The sequence below is a fragment of the Tachysurus fulvidraco genome, chromosome 1, assembly GCF_022655615.1.
Source record: "Tachysurus fulvidraco isolate hzauxx_2018 chromosome 1, HZAU_PFXX_2.0, whole genome shotgun sequence".
In the NCBI taxonomy this organism is placed as follows: Eukaryota; Metazoa; Chordata; class Actinopteri; order Siluriformes; family Bagridae; genus Tachysurus; species Tachysurus fulvidraco.
Window position 1 is genome coordinate 30176310 of NC_062518.1, and position 27151 is coordinate 30203460.

The following is a 27151-nucleotide window of genomic DNA, read 5'->3' on the forward strand; positions in this document are numbered from 1 at the left end:
ATTTGTAATTTCCAGAGTTGCTGATGTTACGATGCTGAACATATACTAAATGTAGGCAACATTTAATCTACATGTCCAAAGGTTTGCGGGCACCTGATCATCACACTCGTATTTGCTCATTAAACATCCCGTTCCAAAGCCATGAGCATTAATATGGAGTTTTTCCCCTTTGCTGCTTTTCCAGCCTGCAGTTGCAGGCATTTGTCATACAGTGAAATGACTACTTTGAAAAACTAGACACATAGTCAGCAGTGATCCAAATAGTTTTCAGCAGGGCTGGGGGCTGTGCTTTGTTGTTACAGACAAGTTCTTTACACCAGACTCGATAAAACATTTCTTTATAGATCTCGGTTCACGCACAGGTGTATTGGCATGCTGCTTTCGGGGTTTTTGTTTCCAGTGAAGGGAAAATTATAATGTTGCATATTATAAGGACTTTCTATTCAACTGTGTGCCTCCAGATTTGTGCCAACAGTTTGGGGAAGAAGCACATGTCCAGTGATGTCAGGTGTCCACAAACATTTGGCCATATAATGACCGTAAACTAAAGGCATTTGAAAATCCATTTTGTATCACATGAAAAAAAAAAAAAAAAAAACAAGAATAAGTATGAATGCCTGAGTAATCTTTTATAAATATACTAGTTTGTGTTGCCTCTTGTCATAGATTTAGCCACATTAGCGTGGCAGTGAAACTGTGTTTAAACAGCATAACAGATCTCACCTCACAAACCACAGGCAAGAATTAGAACTAATTTACTCTTTAACTGGCATGATCCCAAGTCCTGCACTAATCGAGACGTTTGGTTCCATTTAATATAGCAGCAGGGTTAGTCCGCTTCAATCCTTTTTAGATGTTCTGACTCCTCATATCCCCAAAATCAAAAGCTGTATCAACAAAAGGTCTTACCACTAGGAGTTATACAGGTTTGATATGTAGATGTTACCATTTTTGTGCTCCAGGAAATAATGAATATTCCGTGTCTGGGGATATTATTATTAGAAGAAAAAGCATTGAATTTGTGGTTCCTACCACAATAAAAATGAAACTGCCTGGTGTCCGTATTGAGCTTGGTAATTAGTAGGCTTTTTGCCTATAATGTGTTTGTAGTTTAGCTTATCCAAAGCCATCAGAAGTAGCATTCATCTGAGAAAGATCTTTATTAAATGGTGTATATATAAGATATTTTTAGACTTTACCATTACTTCATAGAATGTCTGATTTTTTTTTTTTTTTTAAGAAAGAGTGAAAACTCTTTCATTATACAGGAATGAATTTGTGCTATGTGGAGCCATTATAATGAGTAAAAGAAGATGCAGTCTTCCAGACCAGGGAAGTGACAAAAGTGTAGAGCTGGGAAAAGACTGTAAAAAGAGGTATTTGTGTAATAAAAAGATGGCATTACCCCAGTGCCCCATGTAAATCTTAATTCAGAGACAAGTAGGTCAATTGGGAGCTGCTCTTAGCCTCAAGATCTTTGTAAATACGGCTCTAGTAGTTTAGCCTGAAAATTGAGATATGCCAGAGACAGAGTGAAGTGAAAGCTAATTCCTGCCTCAGCATTAGTAGAAACACAGCTAACTGTGCACTCTGTCCACCGAGACAGCTGAGTGCTTCTACTGCAATGCTGTTTCACTCCTCTATCATCTTAGCAGACTCTATGTGGGTCTGTGTGTGTGTCTGGGTCTGTGTGTGTGGGTCTGGGTCTGTGTGTGTGTGGGTCTGGGTCTGTGTGTGTGTGGGTCTGGGTCTGTGTGTGTGTGGGTCTGGGTCTGTGTGTGTGTGGGTCTGGGTCTGTGGGTCTGTGTCTGTGTGTGGGTCTGGGCCTGTGTGTGCGCGTGTCTGGGCCTGTGTGTGTCTGGGCCTGTGTGTGCGCGTGTCTGGCCCTGTGTGTGTTTGTGGGGAGGGAGTTTCTGTGTGTGTGTGTGGGGTGGGGGGGGAGGACTCTGTGTGGGGGGTTTGTGTGTGTGGGTCTCTGTGTGTGTGGGGGGCGTCTCTGTGTGTGCGTGGGGGGGGGGGGGTCTATGTGTGTATGTGTCAGTGTGTGTGCAGTGTTTTCTCTTGAACAAAGTCTCCCAGCTTTCCTTAGATTTTTTTTCCTTCTGTACAGAGATCTTCACATTTTGCCTTTCTTTCATTTCCCAAATTTTCATTCTCGTTTTGAACGTGTACATGTTCCTACTCATGAACTTGTACATAATGTTAACTATCAAAGATAGTTGCTTTGAAGGTAAGTGGCGACTCCCACTCAGTGCTATTAAAGATGAAGATTTCCTTCGATGACACATGCTAACATGTTTCTTGCAATAGAAATGATGTGTGTCTGTGTGTGGGCAGATATGATCATTTCAGTCATTATTCAAACATCTATTAGAATTGTATCCGGTATGTGTTTGGACACAATTGAGCACTGAACCTGTAACAGCCGTCTCTGCCTGTATCTGCATTCAGTGGCTTATCACCATTTCATGCTGAAGAAATAAACTGTAGTAAAATACAGAGCAGTGAGACACAGTCATGCTCTGAACAGCCAGCTCTGATTTCTATGTGCTTCTGTCCCATTTCCCCAGTCATCCATCCTCTGTGGTACGAGACTCAAACTCTAAGTGTTCCACACTTCACCCTGTTGTTCCTTCTTCTCTTTCTCCTGTAGCATCTCTGTGTGTTCTCACCTCAGAGTTGTCCGCTGTGTTTTAATGCTGTTACATGTACATTTGGGTCTTTTTTGCTGCCCGTTGACTTTGTTAATGGACAAATTTAACCTGCTCTGCTCATCTCTCTCAATCGTTTTGTAACCCCCTTCCCCTTCTTCTCTTCAGCTACTATTGAGGCTATAGAGGCCGATGAAGGTAAATAGGCCAAAGCCCCTTTTCCCCTTTCTGTTGCCTGCCTGCAACAGATAAAGGGGTTCTCTATGGGTCATATATTGTTACTGTAGCTTGTGTAGAGTGTGTTGGGTGTTTGGGCAAACAGCTTTAGTGTTCAGCGAAAATAGAAATAAAAAAAGAAAATACTGAAACAGGCCATGCTTGCTTTAAAGGGGAAAGCAGCCACATGTCATATAGTTTGGAGTTGTGTGTAATCTTGTACAGCACTGAAACATTTCCTTGCAGAATTTCAGTTTATAACAGGGGTTCTCAAACTTTTAGTAAGTCAGGGATGGTACAATGAATTCTCAGCCCTGATTATGAATATAATCCATCTATTCAGATACTGAGCTCATTATTTAAATGTGTACAATAATATTTTAGATATTTGTTAGATTGTTTTTTTTTTCCCTGAACACTGCACCAATAGAACACATTACGTCCAAGTTGAAGTCATTTATAACCCTACATGTTTTTGTGGTTTGGATTAAACCGATTTAACTTATGTGACCTGTTAACCCAGCCAACTCTAAGGTCACAATAATAATTGTAGTGGGATGGTGGGTTGCGAATTCATGGCTATATTTCACGGACCACTGGGACCACTTTGAGAACCACTGGTATATCACACAGTACATTACTCAGACTACAATAGTTACAAGACTACAGTTACCCAATGTACAGTCTTTATATCCCCTTTAAAACAATGGTACTGATGCAGTTGCACTTTGTTTTTGCCTAAATTGAACCAACAGTCTTATACCGCAAGAACAACCTCAACTGCGCTCTAAATAGTGGCTTTGGCTGCTATTTATAACTGTTGATGCTTAAGTATTGTTCTTAGACATCAGGGTGCCCACTGTGCCAGTACTGGTTTTCTTTTATTATTATTCTATTTTTGAAATACATTTATTTGGCTTTTTTTCCCCCCCTGTGGATAGTCCGTGGCTGTGCTGTGTCTGTGTTTCTCTCCTTCACTGCTAATAACCTGTGTTTGCCCTGTGCTATGCAGCAACAGTGAAGCGTATCCATTGTACAACACTGCTCAAAGCCCTGATCCAAACGGCAGGCCGAGTCAGAACGGGAACAAGTTAGATTTGTTAATCACCAGTGTTCAATACGTCTTTTCAGTTTGCTGCATGCTTCAAACAGGCATAACGTGGTTAACAAGCAACTTCCCTCAGTATCTATATACTGATCTAGCCCCACCTTTCTTTTTTGCACACATTTACTATCTTTTCTCGTGTTCCCCCCCCCCCCCCTTTTTTTTTTTTTTTTTTTTTTTAAACCTTCCCTGAGCCTCTGTAGTGCTTTTATGGAGTATGGTGGGAAGTTCAGTTCTTGGTGGCTTGGTTTTTTTGTTTGGTTCCCACTGGGCAGTGTAAAATAACACCAGCCTCCTATCAGCCTAACAGGAAGTGGACTTGTGGAAACCACTTGTGTTCATGGCCCTCCAGAACTGACACAGCCTCGCCTTCTCCATTCTGTAACCCAAAAGAGAATGGTACCTAGCCTGAATATACTGGTGTTTCCTTTTACACAGTACATTGATCCAGAAATCTGAATCATGAGGCATTGTGTATTTACATATCTCATGATGTACCAATTTTTTTTTAATGTTTCATCTTATTTACTTCAAGTATGCTTGAGTGCTAAACAAAGTGCAAAGCGTTAAATATAAAGGGATTTCAATCATTTGGATCAGCCAAAATATGGAGGTGAAGGTTTTAAGCCATCCTGTAAGTCAAGGTCACAGGAATTATTATGTTTCAGTATCTGATGTTGTTCTAGTAATGTCTGTTGAATTAGGTGAAGTGGTGAAGCTTATATCAGTCCAGTCACCTTGACTTACATTATCAATCAGCAAACTAAAACAACGCTAGCAGAAGAGTGTGTGTGAGTGTGTGTGTAAGAGTATGTGTGTGTGAGAGAGTGTGAGTGTGTGTGTGTGTGTGTGTGTGTGTGTGTGAGAGAGTGTGAGTGTGTGTGTGTGTGAGAGAGTGTGAGTGTGTGAGAGAGTGTGAGTGTGTGTGTGTGAGAGAGAGGGTGAGTGTGTGAGTGAGAGAGAGGGTGAGTGTGTGAGTGAGTGTGTGAGTGAGTGTGTGAGTGAGTGTGTGAGTGAGTGTGTGAGTGAGTGTGTGAGTGAGTGTGTGAGTGAGTGTGTGTGAGAGTGTGTGTGAGAGTGTGTGTGTGAGAGAGTGTGAGTGTGTGTGTGAGAGAGTGTGAGTGTGTGTGTGTTAGTGTTAATTTCGTCACCTATTTTTAATTTAGTCTTTTGTTCGTCAAGTTTTAGTCGACTAAAAGTCTCGTCATTTTAGTCTAGTTTTAGTCAAAAAATTGTAGTCTTTTTTAAAATAACACATTAATGCTGATTAATGAAAAGCCTAAGATCAAAACTGTAGGGGTGTGTGTGTGTATATATATATATATATATTACCAACTTAATGCACGTTATACATGGTATTGCACACACCATTATTGGTGATATTTGGAGCAATATTACGTGTAATTGTTGAACTTGATTCCCTTACATATACATTTGCTTTTAAGCCTAATTATTAATTTTGATTATGCTGTGATTGTGACAGGGGAAGAGGTTTCAGGTTGGGGGTAAAGTTTTTTCTGTCACCACTTTTGAATAAGAAACAATATCAAGGCTATAAAACTTGTCAAAACTCCGCGAATCACAAAAGTATCAGTGAGAAGTTGAGAACACACGTTTAAACAGTGCATACACTCGTAATGCAAAGACCGGTCATCGGGACATGAGCCGTCATGTACAATAAAAGCGCCTGCGCAGCGACAGGGAATATCATTTAACACAAAAAGCCGCCTAGACGGTGGACTTGCGCTCAGTACTTTTTTTTTTTTTTTTTTTTTTTTTTTTGAGCGGCGTGTGGACGAATGCCTTCTACGCACACACTATTTTATTTCTTGATAACAGACCGATGCTAACTATAACGCACCGTTGCCATGAAAAACAGAGCGTTGCCATGGACACAGGATTCTAACCGTAGAGATGGAGCGCACTATTTTCTTTAGCAGAAGCAATACAATTGTTCAGCAGTTTCGTGTTGGAGACACAGGCGTATGAGACCTGTAACGAGCAACAGCGCAAAGCCGCGAACTCGTTCTGAATATTTTAAAGGCGTAACAGCTGATGATAAAGCAAAGACAATTGTAGACGAAAATGAAGAGAGATTTTATCTTAGTTTTTATTTTATACAAAACATTTTCGTCTCGTCTTTGTTCGTCAACAATAATGCATGTTAATTTAGTCTTAGTTAGCGTTTTTGGACAGTGGTGCAGTCTTGTCATCGTCTCGTCTTAGTCATGAAAAAAAGGTTGTCGAACATATTTCGTCTCGTCTCGTCTGACGAAATTAACACTAGTGTGTGTGTGTGTGTGTGAGAGAGAGAGAGAGTGTGTGTGAGGGTGAGTGAGAGTGGGTGAGTGAGAGTGGGTGAGTGAGAGTGGATGTTTGTGTGTTTGAGCTTTGCCATATCCAGAAGTGAGAAGTATCTTGTTCTAACATTTCTCCTCCATCCTGCTCCCCACTTCAGCCATCAAAGGCTTTTCGCCACAGCACAAGATCACAAGCTTTGAAGAGGCCAAAGGCCTGGACCGCATTAACGAGCGCATGCCACCCAGGCGCGACACGCTGCCTTGCGATGCCAGCCTCAACTCTCTCAACAAAGCACTGTGCTCCGAAAGCAACGGTACCGAGGCCAAGGCCAGCAGCGGCAGTGCCATCCAGTGATCGTCCTCGCCCACACCCCGCCCATGTCATCATCAGGCTCCTCCCTCTCTCTCTCCATGCTACAGTCGGACAGACGAGTGCAGGGGGCGGGCATCGCGAGTCAGAGGGTAGGAGCAGAGAAAGTGAGGATAGAGAGGGAGGTGAAGGGGAGAGCAGAGTTTTCAAACATGATTCAGAGCGACACTCTCTTAGTCTTTCGATATGCCTTTAAAAATATTTTGCTTGTAAAAACCATGAAAAGTTCTTGCGGGTTCACTCTTTTCTGAATGAGTAAGTGTATGAAGGGTGCTATCAGTCATGGACTGAGCAGCGCAGCAGGCAGATATCTATGTGAAAAGGCCTTTACTCATTTACTGTTTAACAGAATTTTTTTTGTGTGTGTAACTTCTTACTAATTATTGTATGTTTACAAAAAAACAGCACTAAAATGGACAGAGCATAAAGTTTTTAACATGGAAAGGGTGTACAAACTAAATAAGGACTATTTATTGATACCTTTTTTGCTACTCTTATGAACTAGCTCTAAAGTAAATTAGGCAGTCTTAAAAGAATGTTGCAACATTGAAATGCCAAAAATGGAACGTTTTATGGTTTTGTACAGATTATGCTTACCTCAGGTTTCTTTGGTGTGTGTGCTTTGATCCTATTTTCTGTATAATGGCTAATTTGCTTGATAGCAAGTACCCACTTTCTTGGAGTTTAGAACTGGAAATCATGTTTATCATTTAAAAAATATGTTTTGTTTTATTCAAGATGGGGAATAGATTTATTGTGGCTTGCTGAAACTTCTGTGAGTGTTCAGTTTTCTTTTTAAGTATTGCGAACAAACAAAAGTGTGTTTGTACACACACACACACACACATACATATATATATATATATATATATATATATATATATATATATATATATATATATACACACTCTAGCTATACCAATCCCTTTGGTATAGAGCACCTATATTCTAAAAAAAAAGACAAAAAAAAAAGATAGAAAGCATCTGCCTATGCATGTTTTATAAGATTTATCAAAGGAAATATGAATGAATTACCTTGGCTGCAGAGGCCGGTTTTGATCCGTAGTGTGCTTAGTCAATATATACTGGAAATGTATACCGCCATTCTTTACTCTAACGCCAGGATAAAGCTTCAGGCCTTCAGCTTTTGTCATGAAAGTATCAAACTATTTAACATTGGATGAGGAATCGAGAATTTTACGCCTGTAAGTACACATGTAGTCCGATTTAGCATGTTTAACTGTTATCGTGACATAAGTTTGTGGTTACATGTGGAACTCAAAATGCATGACAGCTGTTTATGTCATACAAAACAGTTAGACTTTTTTGTTCTTTTTTTTTGTAAACGTGCCACAGATAAAGTGTAATTATTATTATTATTATTATTATTATTATTATTATTATTATTATTATTATTAGGAACTCTGCTTTGTATATCAGTTACCAGTTTGTTACTGCTCAATACTTTAAGAAAATAAAATACTCCATTGTTTTTTTTTTTTTGTTTTTTGTTTTTTTGTTGGTTTGTTTGTTTGTTTTTTAACAAATGCTTAAGTGCCCAAGTAATTCACTACACAACATTAAGACTTGCTTTTGTAATTTAACTTCCAAACTGTTGGCTGATGCAGCATGCACTCACAACTATTAAAGAGTATTTTATATTACTGTTCAATAAAATGTGCATGAAAATAAAATCCTGGAGTTGTGTTTGTGCTTGTGTGTGTCTATGGATGAATTAAGTGAACTCTGGGATCTCCTGTAGACAAGCTAGGAGTTTTTTTGTTTTGTTTTGTAGCGCAGAATTTGCTCATTGTATTAGAATTTGAGAGTATTACTGAAAATCCATTGAGTGGTTCATTAAGACGCTCCAAAAAAAGACTTTTTAAAAAATTGTTAACTCAATTTAAATAGATGTAATGATTTAGAATGTCTTATTAAATCTGAAATAGATGAATTATTTAAAGCTTGTGTGTGTTTTAAGTGTCATTTTTACTCGTGTTTTTATCTTGGTTAAATATTTTAGTTTGTTTCCGATGCAAAATGGTGTAATAAGATGGTGTAATAAGATTTAAAAAAGTGAAAAAAAAACTTTTTTTTTGTATAAAAAAGTGTCTGCAACTCCAGCAAGAGGTTACTGTTTTAATTGTTGCTCTGTTTTTAATGTTTCCTGTTTGTTAAAACTCTAATAACAATTCCTACAGGTAAATAATAACATTACAGGGGGGAACATGAGCTTTACTTCACTACATTTCTCCACAGATAAGTGAGTGAGCAAACAGTATTTGGCATTAAACAGAATCGAAGAAAACACTTGTGGATGTTCATCTATGGCCTTTTTCATCAACAGGAGGAGTAGATTGAAATTGCACAGCCCTGCTGTAGCAGAGTACAAACAGCACACTAGCTGTATCTCCAGTCCTGCACGCATTCATATTTACACATCTTTATTTCTTTTGGCAGGGAGTTATATGGCTGAGACAGAATACAAGTGCTGCATGTAAACTGTACATTGAAAGCAAGTGTGAGACACCATAGCTTAATAAAATAGTACTTTATAAAGAGAATTTATACTTTAGTAAAATGTGGATACTGTGTCAAAATCCAAAGAAAAAATGTACTCACGAAAACAAAAAAGTATCTCTGACTTATCTGTAGTGTGTGTGTGCGCATGCGCCCTGCAATGTGTTGGAACCCCATCCAGTGTGTCCCCTCCCATGTGCCATGAGTCCCCTTTGATGGATAATTGCTACAGAAAAGTCTGTATTTTTGTCACATATGCATTACAGTAGAGTGAAATTTTTCCTTCCCATATCCCAACTTTGGATGTTGGGGATCAGAGAAGAGGGTCAGCCATGATGCAGTGCCCCTGGAGCAGAGAGGGTTAAGTGCCTTGCTCAGGTGGCTTTGTAGCTTGCCAGTTGTGGCAGACAGCAGGTTAACTTAGTGAATATAGCCAGTGAACATTAGCAAATTAGCAAAAGTTCTAGAGAAGTAACGATAACTTATTTTTTAAAGGAGTCTTTAAAAAATAGCTTAGTTGCAGATTCAATTCAGTTCAATTCTAATTTATTTGTATAGCACTTTTAGCAATGGGCATTGTCTCAAAGCAGCATTACAGAACATAAGAAACATAATACAAACAAATTAATATTATATGAAGATAAAATAATACAAAAAGTAATGTTAGACTTTAATATTAGATTTAAATGTGTTTGTATTGACCCGACTGTAGCAAGGAACAACTCCTTTAGATGGAAGAGGAAGAAACCTTTAGATGAACCAGACTCAAAAGGGAACCTCATCCTTACCTGGGTGACACTTGAGGGTGTGTGTGTGTGTGTGTGTGTGTGTGTGTGTGTATATATATATATATATATATATATATATATATATATATATATATATATATATATATATATATATATAAAGGGTTAAAGGGTTGTTGTCCTCAAACACCACATGTAGTTGGCATCACCTCTTATAATGCATACTTAATGAAGCAAAGTCCAACTGGAGCTGGTACATCCTTAGATGCCACAGGATCCTCACAAGGTTGCTTCATCTCAATGAAGGTCCAAAATCTTCATGACACGGAACACAACTGGAGCTGGTACAATCTCTTGATGGATTGGGATAAGTAGACAAAGAGAAGCAGTGGAGAGGAATTAGCATAGCTGCTGTTCATAATATTATCAAGCAGATTATGGGAAGTATTATGTGTATGAAGGACTAAAGAGATATGTCTTTAATCTACATTTAAACTGGGAATGTTTCCCTGTGGAAGTGCCAGAGAAGACTGTCCTCAAGTTCCAGACTGCATTATCCACATTCAGACACACGGTAGTTCTAGATCTACCTACATTGTTTCACATGAGTAGGTCATGGTCAGTGACCAACTAGCATCATTTCTTGATAGTTTCTTGATCCTTAATTGGATGATCATGGAGTTAATTTTGAGTATATTATGAGTATAATGAGATGAGAGAATGAGCACCCTTCAAGATTTCTAAGAGGTACTTGAAGGTGTGAATAAAATTGTAAAGTGAGTAAAGTAATGCAATTTCAATAACACTCAAGTAAAGTATAACTATATCATGATATCCCTTAAGTAGAGTAACTGACTGCAACTCCTCAGAAATTGTCCACCTTTTGATAGGTAGGATGACTAGAAGCTCTGTCTTTTAAAGATTAAAGACGAGTACAGTAGGTGGAGGAGGCGGAGATGTCTGTAAGGCATGATACAATGTGTGCTGAGTTCTGAGACATTCTCTGGTGGGAAGAACAGGTACAGCTTAGTGTCATAAGCACAGCAGTAACATGATGAGCTCTGAGGATGAATTACCAACTGAAAGCAGATGAACTTATCAACACCTAAATTGTTAGCTAGGTTGAAATAAAAAACTATTAGAGAGGAATAGTGTTGCAGTTAGTAGCTTTAGAGTCTCCTAGCCTCAGGGTCCCTGGTTTGATCCTGAGCTCTTGATACTGTCTGTGTAAAGGTTGGTATGTTCTTCTGGGTCTATGTGGGTGTTCTCTGGATCCTCTCATAGGTGTATTGGCTACTGGATAAAGCATTTACTGAAGATGAAGCAATGAAAAGGTCTCCTCTGTACTGCAGTTGAGAAACCCAAGCCTCCCAGGTGCAAACAGGAATTTTAACTGAGGCTGTATTAAAGGTGCATATACACTGAGGGTTAAATATGTTCTTGCTGTTTAATTTACTCCCAGTGTGTGTATCCATTTCAGATTTTTACATTTCTTATGATTTTGTACATACAGTATATATCATTGCATCAGCATCAGAATCAAAGTAGTCCTGCAACACAAACTACTCAAATTAGTGCTTTATTGCAAAGCTGTTGTTGTCATTACAGTTGTAAGGTCTCTATAGTAAGAAGTAATTGGTAATTCTACATGACAAATCATTTTAGGGGGGCACGGTGGCTTATTGGTTAGCACGTTTGCCTCACACCTCCAGGGTTGTGGGTTCGATTCCCGCCTCCGCCTTGTGTGTGTGGAGTTTGCATGTTCTCCCCGTGCCTCGGGGGTTGCCTCCGGGTACTCCGCTTTCCTCCCCCGGTCCAAAGACATCCATGGTAGGTTGACTGGCATCTCTGGAAAATTGTGTGAGTGTGTGTGCCCAAGTGTGTGTATCCTGCCTTGATGCCCGATGACGCCCGAGATGCTCCCCGTGACCCGAGGTAGTTCAGATGATGAAAATGAAAATCATTTTCAGCTTCCCAGGGTTAGGTGCATCTCTCAGATGGACTCGCAATTCCATATTACAAAATTCTTCATTATGAAACATGGAATCCTCCAAATACATATTTCCCCTCATTCAGTGAAATTGGCCCTGAAGGCAGTTTAATTTCTTAATTCCCTGTAGAGAAATACAGTAATGATCGATCTAATTTTAATACAAAATAGGAACTGGTCATTTGGCAGCCTCAGTAAAATTGGTGTTTCCATTGTTGTGCATAATGATTTTTGGCAGGTTTGGTGGGATTCATGGATAACAATCAAACCTAGTTTACTGCTATGAAAACACTAGCTGGAAAGGATGTTTATGGGAGTTAGCTATACTCATCCTGTACAAACACACAGACTAAATAGTAAATACCACTTGACAATTGATACTTATATTAATTAGTAAATATATTTTAAAAAATTCATACAATGAGTTTTCTGTATTGGTTGTTAAATTATATCACATAAGGGAGAGTTTACTTGGTGCAGATTAATACTCACATGGGGAGAAGGATAACAGTTGTAATGCTCATGTAGGGGAGAGTAGGGTGTCCTGCACATGCCCTTATCAACCAATCAGTTAGCAGCAGCACAATGCATAAAAGCATGTAGATATTAGTTAAGAGCCTCAGTTAATGTTCACATCAAACATCAGAATGGAGAAAAAGTGTCATTTCTGTGACTTTAACCATGGCATGAATGTTGGTACCAGATGAGCTGGTTTGAGTATTTAAGAAAAATGTTGATATCCTGGGATTTTTACACACAAATATTGTGTTGATTGAGGACTGAAGTTCTCTGTAAGCTTTTTCCTAGTGTGCATGCTTGACACAATAGACAGAGGAAGTAACAGACCTTTTGCATCCTGTTTTGGACGAAAAAGACTTTTGGGAGAGGTTCAATACATCCAAGGTGTTTTTTAAGAAGCGTTTCCTAGGAGACATACCTGCTCCATCTGCAGTTCTGTAACTCCACATTTCACACAGTGACTTATTTGACCTGTGGTGCTTCCTCATAAGTGTGTAATGAGATAAGCAGGCAAGCTCTTTATGGATCTGATTCAAATTATCCTGCTCAAGCTCTTTGACACGTAGCACTGAAATTCATTTTTTTCCCAACTGATTCTATTTTTTCAGATATATATTTTAGTTCAAAAGGCCATATCGAACATACATCTAACATCAGTGACATGATATTTTAGTTCAGAATCGAGAAAAAAAGAATGGAGCTTAAAAAGGGTTTTTACCTTTAACAATACTGTTCAATCGGTTTATCGCATATTTGAAGTGTATTTGGTTTTGAATTTTAAAATACAGAAGGTTCTGTTTTTACTGACATTTATGCAGTTATAACGGTTCAGGCAGGCAGTTGAGATGACTAGAAATTCTCAAGTGACTACGCAGAAGTATCTTACTGGTTTAGAAAATCACACATGGGTTTGTCTGTGCATCAGGCTCATTGTCTGCATTTCTATCCAGATTTGGTGATTGAAGGAAACTGTGTGTAAGCTGTAGACACAACCTGGGTGACAGATGCAGCATAACCAACATGAATGTTCTAGCCACAGAAGTATAGTGTACTGTATAGTAGAAATTCTTTTAGATTAAATTTCTATTGAAGCCAAAAAAAATCTGATTTCAAAATAGGTGAGCGCACCACATTTTCCTTATTTGTACCACCTAGTACGAGCAGGAAGAAATAAACACCGTTCTTAAGATAAAATGTGTTGGTCTTTTTTTAAGCTACAGTTCTGAGGATGAAGATATACAGCTTTATCTTTGAAAAGTTGAAACCTGTGGTGAAGCTGATTCTGTCTGATACAGAGAGCCAAGACTTCAGTGTTGTATTAAGTACACCCAAGACATTTTTAGTGTGTTTTGAAGACAATCATGTACTACACCAAAACACTTGCAGAAGCTAGCCAGGAAGGAAAAGCTAACAGAAAGACGTTTGTGCAAAAGAGCACAAGCACAACCTTGGACACCCGGTTCCTGTTTACGTTTGTTTTGAATTCTCGCTCCGGCTTATTCACGCCCCATCTCCACCTCCCACCCAAACCACTCTAGTCCTCCACCCAAGTGGAAGCTGCCGTTTTCCTCTATTTCAGTAAAGGAAGTGACAGAATAAGCAACACAGACACTGTATGTGAAGCTGCCTCCCACTGAGCACTGGCCCTGTTGCACTCTGATGCTGCAGTGTGAAAATATTATATTCATTGCAGTGTACATACACAAGAAGGACATCATGGCTGCTAGGGTCACTCTCCTTTTCTTCTGTTATTTTCTCTGCCTAAGTAAGTAACATTTTTATTCATTATTTTATTATTTTTGGGATCAAGTGTATTTTCATTAGAAAGAAATTGTAAAACTGTATAGAATTTCTTTATATGGTCTTATAACATTTGTGGTTTAACACAATAATTGACTGGCCTTTTTACTTATGAATGTTTAAGGGGAAAACGCTCCATTAGTAATAAAATGATTTGTGATCAATGTGTAATCAGTAAGGATAAGGATCTAACCCTAAATGGGAAAAAAGTATGTCCAATGAACAATTTTATGGTGCTGAGAAGATAAATGTGGTAAATGTTGTTTTTGTTTTTTTTTTTTACCTTATTTCAGTGTAGGGTGGGAATTAACCAGTGTACGTGAGAATGAATGTTGAGTTAATCAGTGGGAACCAGACAGTGCTGTTCCTCACAGAGGAGGGCAGTATTGTCCAGCATGTAAAGCCTCCACGTGGAAAAATTTACAGCAAATCTTCTTCCGGTTTAAATCAACACAACCAGTTAATTGGTCAACACCCAGAAGCTTGAGAGTGTTTAGAAAGTCTAAATTGTTAGAATTTAAATCATAGTTAAGGGTTCATTAATTAATAAAGCAGTAATTTGGTCTTTAATTTGTACTTCCAATCATTTATCTACTTAACATAGTATCATGAATAGTGGTCATTTATAGCTAAACAACACTTTTACAAAATTCCAACAGTGACATCATTGTTTCTCCTTATAGTCAGAAAGGTCATAAAGTTTCTCCTTATAGTCAGACCTCAGCTTTCAGGCTTGACGTCATAAATCAAACACAGTTAGAATTCGCACTGGGCTAGACAATAAGGGCACAGACAAAGAATTCATCATGAGCAGGAAGCACTGGCAGGAACCTCCTAGGGAACCCTTGGGAGAGAAACAGGGTTACACAGGATGCAGCTTTTCACAAATCTGCTCATATCTGTAGAGGATGTCTGCACTGGAGGATGAGGGAATGCTGCTCTTTTGGTCATCCTATGCCATTCAATGTGTTATGCAGGTTAAAGTTGTGTCAAAAGATAAGGACACAAATGTTTCCCATCAGATTAAAGAGTCAGTGTGTAGGAACATGCATCTTTTGAAGGTACACGTGTTTAATTGCATCGTCTGACATCTTATAAATAATTCCACTGAAACATGTGTAATGGCAATGTATTCAAAGGATAGATAGATAGATGGATAGATAGATAGATAGATAGATAGATAGATAGATAGATAGATAGATAGATAGATAGATAGATAGATAGATAGATAGATAGATAGATAGATAGATAGATAGATAGATAGATAGATAGATAGATAGATAGATTCTCACAGCATTCTATTCAGGATCTGGTTGAACTGCTTAATCAATCCAAGTTTGTTAGAGGATAGGCAGCTGATAATGTCCCCCTACCACTTGCAGATTGACATCCTCAGATGTCACAAGGCTTAACAGCAGAATCAGTTCTTTTGCAATGTTGTGGGAGGTGGGCTTCCAATGTGGGACCTGGTGGCCCTGGTGGCCTCGGGGTACCTGGTGGCGTAATCTACAATCACAAGGATGCATTTGCATCCATGCCCATGCACATGAACAGGAACAGGATCATGGGCACAGGCACAGGTTTCTATGGGGCTTACTCTGACAATGGGGGATGGATGCCACATCCATCCCCTCCAGAGAAACCAGTCCTTCGGTTTTTCCAATGTATTCTGGGCCCCCAGGTGGCCCCCAGAGGATGGGAGAGGGTAAGGTGCATGAGGGCTTGTGTACAGGTGAGGGGTACCACCAGCAGGTTGCATGGTTGCCCTTGGCACTCAATGTGGTAGTACAGCAGGCCTTGTTTCCCCAAGAAGTAGAATGCTTGCAGCTGCTGGCCAGGCTGTGTACTGACCCCATCATTCATAAGTACCTGGCTCTAGCAGTTCTTTAGCCTGTCATCGTCTCTAACAACAATGTTCTTTATAAATGTACAATCAGCAATTGCATTTTTTAAGGTGGCAATGAATAATGCTAAACTTTCTTTCAATGTTTTTCAATTCATCAGAGGCAGCAACATCTACACCTGGTGAGTGTCACTATATCTGACAAGTACAGTTTCACCACCGTGTTCAGCCTTATATTTATAATGTGTTTATAATGTGATTATGAGGTGAATGAAGTGTTTTGCTTATTTTCCATCATTGCTCAGGTGTTGATTAGATGTAACTTGGCAACATCATTTCCTTGAACTGTCAGAAGTCAAATAGTGAAACAATGTGTATTATGAACTAAATATTATTTCAGAAAAACATAAGCACAAGTCAGGGAAAACAAATAACCAGTCCTACTGAACATGCACAAAATCAGTCTATAGATCTACTATGATTAAACGGGATGTGGTAGCTTATTGGATAAGGTGTTGGACCACTGATCGGAAGGTTATGAGTTCAGCCCTTAACCCTCAATTGCTCAGCTGTATTAAATGTTGCTCTGGTTAAGGGTGTCTGTCAAATAATGTAAATAAATATACATCTCAGAAAATTCCTCATATACCAAAGTAATTTACCAACAATTACAATTTATTTTTATTAGTTTATAGGTACCTGTAATGGTGTGAAACCAAAGAAGATCATTGCTACTGACTGTAAAGCGATTGGGAATGTGCACCAGTGTTTTGTGGTATTTTTGATAGCATGTTGAGTGTTTGTAAATTGTTTACTCATTCAGGTGTGAATACCAGTACTGAAACTACTACAACCTACAGCACAGCAGTAGGAGGCACTGGTAAGTAATTTTATGAACTAAGAAACCATTGAAATATTATCTTTTGAGTGGTGGTCTCTTATTCTCTTGATGAATAGGGTAGAGGAGGCTAACAAACTGTGCAAAGCAAGAGATGCATCCAAATCCACTCTAACAACAATGTTCTTTATAACTGTACAACCAGGAAGTGCATATTTTTAAGGTGGCACTTAAATGCATAATGAATAATGCTAAAGTTTCTTTCAATGATTTGCAATACAAACTCCAGAAGTGTTTCACGATCATTCTTGAACTGTCCACATGATCACAGAACCATTTCAGCCACAATCCAAAATTCACCCTACTAACTGTAAAGCGATTGGGAATGTGCACCAGTGTTTTGTGGTATTTTTACAGCATGTTGATTGTTGTGTTTTATAAATTGTTTACTCATTCAGTTGTGAATACCAATACTGAAACTACTACAGCCAACACAGCAGTAGGAGGCACTGGTAAGTAATTTTATGCCAATTATCAATATTCACAATCCCATTGCTCAGTTGTAATGACTATATTGAACACACGGGTTGTAGCTGAACAGGACCTTCCATCCAGATTTAACAACAATGTTCTAAATAAATGTACAACCAGGAAGTGCATATATTTTAAAGTGGCATTTAAATGCATAATGAATAATGCTAAAGTTTCTTTCAATGATTTTCAATACAAGACTCAAAGATAACGGATGCAACAAAAGCACCATCAACCTTTCCAACTGGTGAGTGTCATTATATCTGACAAATACAGTTTCACATGTTCCTCATATACCAAAGTAATTTATTAATTATTACAATTTCAACATTCATCAGTTTCTTCAGCAAGTTGATTTTTGTGTTTTGTAAATTGTTTACTCATTCAGATACGAATAAAAGTGCTGGAACTACTGTAACCAACAAACAAGGAGGAGGAAACTCAGGAGGTATGAAATCTTAAGCCAATTATCAATATGCACACAATGAACAACAACTAAGTGCATCATATTAAACAATGCAGCTATAAGGATAATTTTCCTGTAAGTCATCAGTCTGAAGGAGCAACTAGATAGATAGATAGATAGATAGATAGATAGATAGATAGATAGATAGATAGATAGATAGATAGATAGATAGATAGATAGATAGATAGATAGATAGATGGATGGATGGATGAATGGATGGATGGATGGATGGATGTACATAAGAAGTAGAGCAGAATCACATTTTAACTTGTAATACAGGGCTGGTGGTTATAATTAATTATGATGTTCAGTGTATAAATATTTGGTTAGTAATATTTCACTTTGTTGTGAAAATTCAATGTTCACATTTTATTTAACAAACTTTATTAGATATGCAGAGGAAGTGTTTCACGATCATTCTTGAACTGTCCACATGATCACAGAACCATTTCAGCCACAATCCAAAATTCACCCTACTGACTGTAAAGTGATTGGGAATGTGCACCAGTGTTTTGTGGTATTTTGACAGCATGTTGATTGTTGTGTTTTATAAATTGTTTACTCATTCAGGTGTGAATACCAATACTGAAACTACTACAACCTACAGCACAGCAGTAGGAGGCACTGGTAAGTAATTTTATGAACTAAGAAACCATTGAAATATTATCTTTTGAGTGGTGGTCTCTTATTCTCTTGATGAATAGGGTAGAGGAGGCTAACAAACTGTGCAAAGCAAGAGATGCATCCAAATCCACTCTAACAACAATGTTCTTTATAAATGTACAACCAGGAAGTGCATATTTTTAAGGTGGCACTTAAATGCATAATGAATAATGCTAAAGTTTCTTAAAATGATTTGCAATACAAACTCCAGAAGTGTTTCACGATCATTCTTGAACTGTCCACATGATCACAGAACCATTTCAGCCACAATCCAAAATTCACCCTACTAACTGTAAAGCGATTGGGAATGTGCACCAGTGTTTTGTGGTATTTTGACAGCATTTTGATTGTTGTGTTTTATAAATTGTTTACTCATTCAGTTGTGAATACCAATACTGAAACTACTACAGCCAACACAGCAGTAGGAGGCACTGGTAAGTAATTTTATGCCAATTATCAATATTCACAATCCCATTGCTCAGTTGTAATGACTATATTGAACACACGGGTTGTAGCTGAACAGGACCTTCCATCCAGATAAACTTTAACAACAATGTTCTAAATAAATGTACAACCAGGAAGTGCATATATTTTAAAGTGGCACTTAAATGCATAATGAATAATGCTAAAGTTTCTTTCAATGATTTTCAATACAAGACTCAAAGATTACGGATGCAACAAAAGCACCATCAACCTTTCCAACTGGTGAGTGTCATTATATCTGACAAATACAGTTTCACGTGTTCCTCATATACCAAAGTAATTTATTAATTATTACAATTTCAACATTCAACAGAAACTGATGAATGTTGAAATTGTAATAATTTATTAATTATTACAATTTCAACATTCATCAGTTTCTGTTGTATTTTTGACAGCAAGTTGATTTTTGTGTTTTGTAAATTGTTTACTCATTCAGATACGAATAAAAGTGCTGGAACTACTGTAACCAACAAACAAGGAGGAGGAAACTCAGGAGGTATGAAATCTTAAGCCAATTATCAATATGCACACAATGAACAACAACTAAGTGCATCATATTAAACAATGCAGCTATAAGGATAATTTTCCTGTAAGTCATCAGTCTGAAGGAGCAACTAGATAGATAGATAGATAGATAGATAGATAGATAGATAGATAGATAGATAGATAGATAGATAGATAGATAGATAGATAGATAGAAAGATAGATAGATAGATAGATAGATAGATAGAGTACTCTTGTACTCTTACTCCGCTACATTAGGCTACAATGAGCTTGTTACTTTTCTTTTTACCTCTTTGGTATTCTACACATCAATTTTAATGTTTTTTTTCCGCTAAGGCTCTACCACGTGACTGTGTTTCACCAATCAAACGTAGTGTGCAGTCTCGTCACATTACCATACTCAATCTCAGATGCAATGCAGACGGTGAAGTTTAATAGTGACGTCACTGGGTGATTTTTTTTGGTGAAATAGTTTGTTTCTGCATGTTTTCACACACGCACACACACGTTTTACGTTGACCGGTGTGCAGTTTTCTGTTCAGCATGCCTGGTATGAAATGTGTGTGTGTGTGTGTGTGTGTGTGTGTGTGTGTGTGTGTGTGTGTGCGTGCGTGTGTGTGTGTGTGTGTGTGTCTCCAGTGACAGAACAGAAGGAAACACACACACACACACACACACACACACACACACACCCACACAGTTTATGAGAATTAATCGGCTGCCTCGTTCTAGTTCTGCCTGGTAAAAAAGTATAAAGGTTTGGAAATTTGTGTTAATTGTGCGTATTTATTTTAATTTATTATTATTTTATTTATTTTATTTATTAAGTACTTGAATTTACCTGAATTATTTTAATTTAAGCTATTTTGTAATTAATTAATTTGAATTTATTTTATTGATTGGATGAGCCATAATTTGCCTAAAGATTATTTTGTATTTTTGTCTGCCTGATTGTTAAAATAAATAAATAAATAAATAAATCAGACATTACTCAACAGTTACTCAGTACTTGAATAGTTTTTTTCACCAAGTACTTTTTTACTCTTATTCAAGTAATTATTTGGATGTCTGCTTTTTACTTTTACCTGAGTCATATTATTCTGAAGTAACAGTACTTTTACTTGAGTACAATTTTTGGCTAATCTACCCACCTCTGATTAATTATTACAATTTCAACATTCATCAGTTGTTGTTTTTTTTTTTTGTATTTTTGACAGCAAGTTGATTGTTGCTGTTGTTGTTTCGTAAATTGCTTACTCATTCAGATACAAATAAAATTGCTACAACAACAAAAACCAGCAAACCAGGAGGAGGAGTAGGAGGATACCCTGGTAAGTAATCTGTAAAGCCCAGTCAGCCCTGTGTGCTAGACCCAGTCCTATATTAAACATTTATAGATGAGTGTATCAAGCATTCTTATTGTAGCAGGCCAAAGCTAGGCATTAACCTACTGTATAGCCAGCCTGAACTAACAAATGTTATGAATAAAAAGAAAAAAGTAAAGTTAATTCACTGCACAATGATGTATGAGACCTGGCTAGTCTAAAGTTCATTATGGAGTTTTGAAGAAGTTTTGAAAAAGACTGCAGCTCCATATTCAAAGCATTGTTAGCCGAGCGGTTCATGGTTAGCTTGGCGGTCGATGCTCTGCTCTGATGTCTAGTGTTTTGTAAATTGTTTACTCATTTAGCTGTGAATACCAATACTGAAACTACAGCCAACAACACAGCAGGAGGAGGCTCTGGTAAGTAATCTTATATATATCAATTATCAATGTACATAAAGAATAACATCCAAGTGCATCATATTATCATATTAAACCATAATACTCCATTGAGCAGATGATTCTTTCTCCTGTAGGTCATCAGTTTGAAGGACCGATTGTTTCTAAATTTGGTAAGTCTGTATGACAGCCAATTCCAGACTGGTCCATACGTCTGTCTGCCTTGATGATCTTAAACATCAGCATATAATGTTTATGTGATCTTATCAAGTTTACAGAACTATTTTTGGTCTAAATTGTATTTTTAGTGCATGTAACAATGCACTTTCTGTTTGGCAGCAGTATAGGGAGAACAGAATAAGCCAAATTCTGATTGAAATGTTCATGTAGTATTTAGTGCAACAGTACAAAGCTAATCCAGTCTAAATATCTATACAAAGAAATCAGATTTTCCGATAACCTCAAAGATCGCATTACTTGTGATTACAGTGATGTAACTGGTGAAAACTGGAATTAAAGTTCCTCAGTAATCAAGCTACCATTGTGGTTGCCCACTGTTGCAGTAATTGTACCTGATCTCAAAGTTCCTTATGGCAGTTCTGTGCTACTGCCCCTGAGGATCTCAGGACTAACACTGAGTCAGGGTTGGTCAGTGGAGAACAGTTCTTATTTTGTTTGATTGTATATTTTTCCATAGGCTCCTCTGAAAAAATTACAATACAGTACAATACATCCAATAGAATCAATCACAGCTATTGTTGTCATAAATAATTATTGTGTTTGAGGATCTTAGGAACATAAGCCACATAAGGGAATGAGTATGTAATGTACATATTCCTGCAAACACATTGTTGTAATACAGATTCCAGATATCTCTGGCTGTTGGTTTTGATGGTTGCAGTCCTGGCTTTGGCAGTGTACTTGAAGTGCTTTAAAGGGCAGAAGAATCCAGGTATCTATCAAATTATGTACTATCTGTACTATCCTGTATCTTTTACGATTTGTTCATTTGAAATTTAAAATTTCTCTTCATTTCTGTTTCGCCACAGTTGACAACATGGACCACGGAACAGAGAAGTGAGTGTGGTGTCTAAAAGAAACTCTCCTTCTAGTCCAGACTGGATGTTTCTCTAGTCAATTTAAGTGTTACAGACGTTCTTGCTTCGAAATGCTGTTATACCGTATTTCAGCTATGTTAATTCACTTAGCTTGACAAATTCACAATTTTTGTACTGAGGTTATATTGTTTCCCTGAGGTCCTAATTGTTTTCTGTTCTCCCATACTTCTGCTACAATTTCAGTGCCTCGTTCCAAAGGACAGAGAGTAAAGATGGAGTTATGCTATTAGGAGTCAAATCAGGAGGGGAGGAAAATGGTATGTTTGCTATTTTACATTACATGTTACATTGCATGAATCATTCCTGCTTTCCATTCTAACATTTATCTTCACCTGAAAGTAAACATTTAAGTAAACGTTATAATAATAATAATAATAATAATAATAATAATAATAATAATAAAACGTTTTTATTTTATTTTGTTTGTTCTTTTAAATTATTAACTAAATTATTTATTAGAACACAGTCTTTATATTAATGCATTAAGAAAAATAATGTTTCAGGCTGCTATGGGGAGCTTTGTTCTTTCTTGGGCATGCTGAATCACCTGCTAGCCCCACTCTAGTGTTATGACGGTACAATTTAATTTAATTTCACATGCCTCAGGGACTCCTAAGATTTTGTACACTGTCAAAAGACATGGAGACTACTAAAAGTTTTATTATATAAAATGCATACTTACATTCTTTATACTTTTCTGTGGTAACAATGAACTTCTGCAGCCTGGCACAGGGAGCACATCCTCAGAGACTGACTCAGTTAAGACTCAAAACTGTTTTAGGAAACAAAACTAGACAAGGTTTTGGTATTCTAGACTTGACGCAAAAAATACTTGCTCGGGCGGTTTAGGGAGAAAGGGATGAATCTGGTTGCAATTGCTTCTTTCTTCAAGGCCATATCCAAACCTGTATTGCTATTCATGTGGTCCAACATATTCAGCTGAGCTTTTAATAACTCATTGTTGCTGGTGGGAGAGTGAGTCAGGGAAGGCATTTCCTGCTGTTAATCGCTCTTCCAATTAAACCACCCTAAAAAAAACCCAGTGCAAGATGATAGATAACTTTCTCAGCTTATTTCTACCTATTCTGGTGAAGCATTGTTGTGTAGCACTGCACAAATGTCACTACATCCCCAAGAGCATTACTTTTTTCCTTCTTCTTTTTTCCCTTTTTTGTTGAATTGTTCAGTGAGGGATTGTATACATGTAGCACTTCCTGCACATGGAGCTTTATTATTATCTTTATTATATTTATTTTGTTCTTCTGACATGCAAAATCATTTTCTCTACAGTGATTGTGATTCTGGAAAGAGAAATAGAGTCAACATTTGGGAACTTATCCCCTAGGATTTCACAAAGCACTGTGACTTTTCAAAACAGCAATTATTCTCCATGTGTTCCTGTTAACTTATTGTTGGCGTTATGAATAGCTACACAATTCTGACAAACATAGTGCAATTATTTGGACTCGTGTGGTGACTCAGTATAATATTCAGTGTGCCAGACAGAGATTAGTTGGCCGTGGTTCACTACATAATCACAATGTAGTCGTGATCAGATTTGTTAGCCGGCAACTGTCCAAATACTGAGAAAACTTATCAGGAGTATTAGATGAATACAACCAACATATCAATCATATTAATGGTATTATATCAATACCAACATTCTCTGACTTGTTAGTTTTAACTAAAATGTGTGGTTATAATGCTGTAGTTACCTATTAAATCATTTAACAATTATTATTATCATTATTATTATTATTATTATTAGTAGTAGTAGTAGTAGTAGTAGTAGTAGTAGTAGTATCATTATTATTGTTGTTGTTGTTGTTGTGTCCTGCATCCATGAGTATTTACTATCATGCGGTGTAATATTTTAGCTGTATTTTGCATATTGCGCGCACATTGGCTGGAGATTTTCTGCTCACTTAGTGCCCTCTAGTGGCGGCAAAGCACTTGTTTTCTTGCATGTTCTTGCATGGCTGATGCAGTTTAAACTGGATATGTCTTGGCACAGAATATACAAACGTACAAAGTGATTTGAAAGTTTAATTCATGAAATAAATGAATTAATTTTGATTGTTTTCACTTTTTGTGCAGCTGCAGCAAAATAAGCAGCCAAGCGGAGTGACACAAGCCAAAAATATCAGAAGATTAAGAAGATGAAGATGGCACACTGAAGGGATCTTCCTTTGGAATGAAATGAAATGGAGTGATATGTTTTCAAGTTGTATACTGTATGTAAAAAATGAATAAATATGGGCAATGACTGTGCACATGATCATTACTGTATATGGGGTGTTTTTATCTTGAGAATGAGTAAATAATATGATGTTATAGTGAGAACATTGCTGGAAATAGAATTCTGTAGTTTTCTGTAATGTAATAAATATACTTTAAAATTCGTTCATATTATTTCAAGTTTTAATTTGCATAAAGATATGGCTTGAAGCTGTATAAAGAACACTTGAAGCTGTAGAAATTTTAAAATATGGTGTGTGCTATTTTGGAAAAAATAAAGCATTTCAGAAAAATGTATATAAAACAACAAATTCTTTTACAATAAAGAAACCTGTTACTCCGTTTCATACCCACACATGGCGGTGTATAATAAATGTATTCTCCTTTTTTCACATTTTTTTCAGTTTTATCATATCATGTAATCATTTGTTCTCTCTCTCTTCTATTTATAACTGTGTTTTTAAGCTTTGTGCAGTGTGCTTTTATATATTGTAATTTCACTGTAGATTAATAAATGAATTTCTGCCACATCTAAAGACTATAATAGCATTCAGACTACAAACCCTATATTTATATGTATATAAGAATTATTCCTAATAGTAACAGCATTCATACAACCTGAGCTACGATCACATTCAAGGCTGTCCAAGATTTATGTCAGTATTTATGTAGGTAAAGTTGCACATATTCTGACTGTCAGAAAAAAGCCAGACTGCAAAAATCAAGCTTTTTAATTCTTTATTTAGAGTTTTGAATGAATACAGTAATATTTAAGAATTAATCTATCCCATAATGAATAGTGTTATATTTATTTATCTAATATTGGCATCAAATGCAATAGTTTGCTTGTGTGTTTTTGCAGTAGTTTGCTTGAGCCTAAAATATACTTAATAATTTCACATGAAACATTGCAGTTACATCAAACAGACAGTGGTACTGGACTTAATACTGCTGTTTGCTCACACAATAAGAATGGGCTTAACTGACACACCCCATTGTTTTTGGGTAACATTACCTTCTGCATATAATTCTCACGTAAGTTCTGACTAGCCCTTAAATCTGTAGTTACATGTAAGGTCTGAATACCAGTGGTATTAAATCCTCATTATGTGTGCATAACACACCTCTGAACTCTGCCCATAGTGAATTACAGGTCTTCAGTGACGCAGGTTTGCAGAATACCTGGCTTGTAAAGGACAGGTTCTATAAGTGATAAGACATGAAGCTAGGACATCTGTGTTCTGGAGGCCAGATTGTTTGTTTTAAACTCATTTCTGAGAAAACAGGTTTAACACTAGAAAAGAGGACAGTCTTCTGTATTCAACAGAATTAGCAACAGGTTGTGCTTATGTTAGACAGCCATGAGAAGAGCCAGATGAAATTGTAACTGCAGCCTTAAGCACATGTATACACATAGTATTGGGACAGTCAACACACAGCCGGGCAAGAGACACGCCAACCCTGTGATGAAAACAATATCTACTCTGTGTAAGTCTGTGTCACAGCCTGGAGCAGGACATAGAGTCAATAAATATAGTAGTAGTGCTGTATATTCTAGAATCCTGTACATTTAGTAAAAATATTTGAAATAAAAATAAAAGTCTGCAATGCTTGTAAAACGGTGTAAAATGTAGCTGAAGCATCAGCTAATACACGTGTTATGTTTCTAAAGCTAAGTTCTGGGCTCTAGCACAAACAATATGGCAAGTGGGATATATACACCAGCCATTCAAAAAAATGTTCATCTTCATTCACTTTACAGATGATGTGCAATGGTGAGACAGCAAAATAGAAACCTCAACAGATGTGTGATGCACATTGGGAAGGGCATCGTGCTTCCCCATCTTTGCACTATGAACTTTTTCTTTATCAGAAGGTGAGGTACAGCAAACAGACACATAAATGACAATATAATCATTAGGTTAACAATATAATAATGATATATCCGGCTAATATCAGTTATAAACGTTAAATTCTTTTTCTCTAAGTCTCATGAAGCTTCCTGCAAGATCTGGGTCACTCTGATACATAGAACTCACCTGACTAGAGAGAGATTTTACCTCGAACCATTGACACTCCTACTGTAATAAGAGCTACAGATCAGACCAGCTAAATAACAGGACAGGTTCAGGGTCAGTCAAAACAAGAACCCAGATTTGTGCTATGCAGGTTACTGATAATCACCAACAGCTGTGGTGGTTTGTCATTACCAGAACTGGCTCTTATTTCCTCTTCTGCCTGAGCAGTTCAGCGAATCTGTATCATCATATAACCTAAAGTGTGGGGAGGGTTTAGAGTAGCCTATTAGTCTCTCATTTAGTTTTATCACACAAATGTCAGACAAACAACTTTATTATTTTTCATAATACTTCTGCTTTACTTATTTTATAGCTTTAAGCTTTAAGTTATAAGCTTTATTTTACTGCTTTAAGTCTTTCTTTTAGTATCATTGACTGTATATATCATACTTTTTTGAATGATATATAAATATATGGATTTGAACATGTACAGTCATATGCAAAAGTTT

General features: G+C 37.2%; 2 protein-coding genes across 9 annotated transcripts in view; both read left to right on the top strand.

The window, feature by feature from the left end:
- LOC113657392 (serine/threonine-protein phosphatase 2B catalytic subunit alpha isoform) overlaps window positions 1–8336 on the top strand; it is an 82991-nt gene extending 74655 nt beyond the window's left edge. For 2 of the 4 annotated variants that reach the window (XM_047812977.1, XM_027169126.2), the window contains 2 exons: window positions 2820–2849; window positions 6431–8336. In XM_047812977.1, the coding sequence (XP_047668933.1) occupies window positions 2820–2849; window positions 6431–6627 (227 nt within the window). In that variant the 3' untranslated portion in view covers window positions 6628–8336. The remainder of the gene's footprint in view (window positions 1–2819; window positions 2850–6430) is intronic. The other 2 variants (XM_047812981.1, XM_047812983.1) reach the window with 1 other exon arrangement.
- A 5626-nt stretch (window positions 8337–13962) lies between these two features.
- Window positions 13963–24788, top strand: LOC113657316 (homeotic protein ocelliless-like). 5 transcript variants are annotated; one of them, XM_027168992.2, is made up of 17 exons: window positions 13970–14182; window positions 16222–16242; window positions 16884–16940; window positions 17357–17410; window positions 17629–17676; window positions 17818–17877; window positions 18466–18522; window positions 18939–18992; window positions 19216–19263; window positions 19478–19537; window positions 20811–20876; window positions 21236–21289; window positions 21406–21441; window positions 22131–22220; window positions 22318–22345; window positions 22570–22643; window positions 24484–24788. In XM_027168992.2, the coding sequence occupies exons 1-17, from the start codon at window positions 14077–14079 to the stop codon at window positions 24495–24497; spliced, it is 927 nt and encodes a 308-aa protein (XP_027024793.1). In that variant the 5' UTR covers window positions 13970–14076; the 3' UTR covers window positions 24498–24788. The 5 variants fall into 5 exon arrangements, with proteins under 5 accessions (XP_027024797.1, XP_027024795.1, XP_027024794.1 ...); XM_027168994.2 differs by lacking the exon at window positions 17357–17410 and having other exon boundaries at window positions 13965–14182; XM_027168993.2 differs by lacking the exon at window positions 18939–18992 and having other exon boundaries at window positions 13966–14182.
- The last annotated feature ends 2363 nt before the right edge of the window (window positions 24789–27151 follow it).